General features: G+C 49.7%; 1 protein-coding gene across 1 annotated transcript in view; it reads right to left on the bottom strand.

Annotated features, from left to right (window-relative positions):
* WDR76 (WD repeat domain 76) overlaps positions 1–4,254 on the bottom strand; it is a gene marked incomplete at its 5' end in the record, with an annotated part of 4,486 nt that extends 232 nt beyond the window's left edge. Inside the window, 4 exons of the mRNA XM_010188788.1 lie at positions 828–881; positions 2,046–2,198; positions 2,803–3,020; positions 4,102–4,254. Coding sequence (XP_010187090.1) covers positions 828–881; positions 2,046–2,198; positions 2,803–3,020; positions 4,102–4,254 — 578 coding nt within the window. The remainder of the gene's footprint in view (positions 1–827; positions 882–2,045; positions 2,199–2,802; positions 3,021–4,101) is intronic.
* Positions 4,255–4,474: the final 220 nt, after the last annotated feature.

Raw genomic sequence — 4,474 nt, forward strand, 5'->3', positions numbered from 1 at the left:
CAGTTGTGTCTGCAGGGGAACAAACAGAGCCGCTCTTACCCCATTCGGTATCTTTAATTAGCACCATCGCTGTCCTGTTTGCTTCAACGGCATCAGCGTCTTCACCCCTTGCACCAACGGTGCTGTGGGGGCTTGCTCAGTGGTCACCACCCAGGGATGGGACAAAGCGATGCCACGGAGCAAGAGGACAAAGCAGATGGTGCTTGGACATCACAAACCAGTCTCAGCCAAAGCAGTTGGGTATTTTAGTAAAAAATAAAGACTAAAAAGCTTTTCAGTAACCTGCAAATTAGGGATTTTTCAGCCACAGCTCCTTCACCAACCACCCCTGACAATCCCAGAATCCCAGAATGTGAGGGGTTGGAAGGGCCCTGGAAAGCTCCCCCAGTGCAACCCCTGCCACAGCAGGATCACCAGAGCAGTCACACAGGAACACGGCCAGGGCTTTGGGTGTCTCCACACAAGGAGACTCCACAACCTCTCTGGGCAGCCTGGGCCATGCTCTGCACCCTCACACTCACAAACTTTGGCCTCATCTTCAGCTTGAACCTCCTGTGCTCCAGCTTGGGACCATTGCCCCTTGTCCTGGCATTGGCCATCCCAGAGCAGAGCCTGGCTCCTTCCTCCTGACACTGCCCTTTCCCAATGGATCCCCATGAATGAGGGCACCCCTCAGACAATGACTGACCCCTCTGGAGCACAAGGGTGTTTTGCAGCTCTTACAACCTTACCACAAAAAACACTTTACTGGTAAGAAGGAACCTTTGGTATTTCAAAAGCGCACAAAGAAAAAGCCCCAAAACGTGGGACATCAGCGCCTCCCCTACCTGATGGTGCTGAGAGCCGCGATGGTCGACGGCAACGAGGAGGTGTCATAGACCCTGCAACACAAAACAGCGTTAATGAAGTGTCCGTGTGTCTGCACCCTGTTCAGATCCTTCCCAGAACAGCCACAGCCACCCCATCTTTTACAGACACAGCCTGTACAGCACAGCCCTCACTTTCAACCTGCACCCCCGGTGTGGCCCTGCTTCAATGACACAATTTAGGGCTTCTGAACACACACAGCGAATACGCAGATGCAGTCAGGTACTGACATGAACCAGTTACCGAAATCATGGCCACAGACCTAGAAAAGAGTAGGAAAACTACATCTCAAGTACAGGACCCACAGCTGCTTGCACTACCAAACAGTCACAAAAAGCTGAGATTGTCACACTCTGAAGTGCTAAAAAAATAAATCCCGTTTCTAAGCATCTTGTATTCGCATCCATCAGCCAGGTTCTGGGCTGGTTTTTGGCTGGGTTGGGGTTTTTTGGTTGGTGGGTTGGGTTTTTTTTTAAAGACTAACAGTACCTGCAGGTTTAGTGTTAAATATTCTTCAGGAAAATGAGAATTAGGAAAAAAAAAATAGAGTCATGCAGCATTACAAGTGCCAGTACGAGTACATCTTCATCACTTTTTTTTTTTAAAGGCAAGGAGAGAAAGCTTTCAATGGCAGTAATGCCATTAATAATAATAATACACGTTAATAACAACAATAGTAGTAACAATAACAATAAAATAATGGAATTCACTATTAATAATGGAAAATAATAATTATTATTATTCAGAATGGATTTCATAAGTGTTAATAATGGAAATAATAAAGAATATAATATGATCCGATATATTATATTCTGATATAATATGATGTAATAATAATATGTGATATACTGTGATATGACATATGATATATTTTGATATATCATGATATAACATATAATAATGATGTAATATGATGTGATTTAATTATAGCGTTATATACCATAATACGATATAGCATTGTATTTTATGATATATTATTATATGAGATAACATGATATATGACATAATATGATGTAATATGATGTGATTATAACATAACATGATATATGATATATAACATAATATAACATAACATGATAGGATATATAACATAACATAACATGATATGATATATAACATGATATATATGATATATAACACATAACATAGCTAACATAACTGTCAGCTGCCGTGCTCACCTCAGCCTGTCGTCAGCGCACACCGTCACCACGCTGCTCCCCGTCACGGGTGAGAAATAGGCAGAGGCGACGCTTTTCGTGTGCCCCTCCAGGGCGCTCACGGCCGTGTTCCTCTTCGCCTTCAGGTACCGCACGTCGAACACGCAGACGTCCCTGCAGCGCAAACCGCACACAGCGCGTCACCCCTGGCACTTCAGTAATCCCTCTTTATCCTCATAAAAACTTGAGACGCCGCAGGTTTTACTGAGCTGCGTTTCGGAGCTTATTTCACTCCTGAAATCGCCAAACCCAGCCCAAAAAGCTCATTAAAACCCCTCTATGCTGCGATCCGACAAAGAGCGGTGACTCACAAAACCACTTTGTACCAAAAAAGCCAAAGCACACCATGTTTCAAACCCCGCTTTGAACTAAAAACCCCTTTTCTAAAATGATGAAGGGAGCTTTGGCTGCAGACGGGCTGACAATCCGCCTGCCCCCCCCCAGGATGGGCCATTTCCCACTGACTGCAGGCAGCCCAACCACCAAAAACCCAGAGTAACTGGTTGGGAGCGACGTACGTGGCGCCGGCAGCCATGAAGTACTGCCTCTTGACGGGGTGGACGTGCACCGTGCGCGTCCTGTGGAAGCCGATGTCTGCAGACAGCTCTGGGGCCGACCCCGGGGTCCGTTTGTCCACCAGGGACACGCTGCCGTCCCAGTGCCCCACCAGCGCGGTGCAGGCGGCAAAACCCAGAGTAACTGGTTGGGAGCGACGTACGTGGCGCCGGCAGCCATGAAGTACTGCCTCTTGACGGGGTGGACGTGCACCGTGCGCGTCCTGTGGAAGCCGATGTCTGCAGACAGCTCTGGGGCCGACCCCGGGGTCCGTTTGTCCACCAGGGACACGCTGCCGTCCCAGTGCCCCACCAGCGCGGTGCAGGCGGCGTCTTCCAGGAAGTCGAAGGAGGACATGCTCTCCTCATCTTTTCTGCATATCTGAGTGAAGGGAAGAGCAGAGGTACCCAAAACGGCCCCACGAGACACGCAGGGGTGTTCACGACACCCAAAACACCCCACGGGCTGCACGCTTCAGGCTTTCCCCTTGCGATGCACTGAAAATACGAGTGACTGGCTAATTTGGTAGGTCCAGCTTTAGCTGTTACCCACAGACCACCTTTCTGCACGGAGATCATTAATTAACCAGCACAGCAGACCAACATTAATGTACTCCAAATTGCAGAGCTCCTACAAGGCGCTGGCACCCCCGCATCCCTCTTACCCGTGAGTGCACAGATTAATGCCTGTGTCCCTTCCTCCAGTGCTACAGAAACATTTAATCAGGTGCAGAGATGCAAATTTGGCTTCCTGGGAATGGAAACGTGTGGCATTTCTCTTCCCCGGGCCCCTAAAGATGCATTTTTCCAAGCATTTGTCCCAAAAAGCGAGCCCCCCGGGGGACCTCTTAACCAACAGTGGGCAATCAGCTGCTCTGCTTGCAACCCCACCAAAACTACGGTGCCTGGAAGGGCTGGGGAATGAAAAAGGCTTCAAAGAGTTGTCGCTTGTTGTGTTTTCAGTGCTGGAGAGCTGAGCAACGCAGGCGTCCGTGTCAAAACCAGGCAGACACAGCAAGCAGCACGCAGCTCCTCCTGGCACACCACAGAGACGGCCGCAGCGCTGCGCTCGCTCGAAGGCCGAACAAAAGCGGGCAGAAACGCTTCGTGTTGTTTTACAGTGTTTACCTGGGCGTCTGGGGTTTTTTTTGGGTAAGATTTAGCTCTTTAAATCGCTCTTGTCACCGCTAAAAGGTGCTGCTTTCAGCGGGGCACACACTGTTACAGTACAGAGACCTGAAATTTAATTCAGTAACTGCAGCTGCAGGAAGGACATTGGGACTACCCGAGCTATTTTATTGACTAGGAAGCACCTCTACGTGTTTATGATGTTAATTAAAGGTCGTTTCATGTGTCCTCATGGAAATAGGAGCTTGAGCTTTCTGGTTAACTCAACAGCCAAAAGCAGCAGCGTGGGTAGGAGGAGACCAAAGGGCTTTGCATGGTGCCCCGGGAGCGCTCACCTCATCGAAGACGGCCCTGGTGACGTCCCCGCAGCGCAGGCTGTCGTAGCTCAGCGACACCAAGTGCGCGGGGTTGGAGGCACAGAAGTGCATGCAGCTGACCGAGCGGCTGTGAGCGACGAGGACGCGTGCGGCTCCCGCAGACCTGCAGCCCTGGAAAACAACGGGGACATGGGGGCTGTGTCCTCTCATCACTGCAGTTATTTCTGTTGATTACTGCAGCTTTCACGGGGCAGTCTGTGTGTTTTAAACGTTCTCAGTCTGCTCTGGGGACCGGCAAGGAGGCAGCAGGGTGCTTGGTGTGTGGACACCAGCGCAGGTAATCACAGAATCACAGACTGTGAGTGAGAAGGGCCCTGGAAAGCTCCCCCAG

The sequence above is a fragment of the Mesitornis unicolor genome, unplaced genomic scaffold (assembly GCF_000695765.1).
Source record: "Mesitornis unicolor isolate BGI_N332 unplaced genomic scaffold, ASM69576v1 scaffold20967, whole genome shotgun sequence".
Lineage (NCBI taxonomy): Eukaryota > Metazoa > Chordata > Aves > Mesitornithiformes > Mesitornithidae > Mesitornis > Mesitornis unicolor.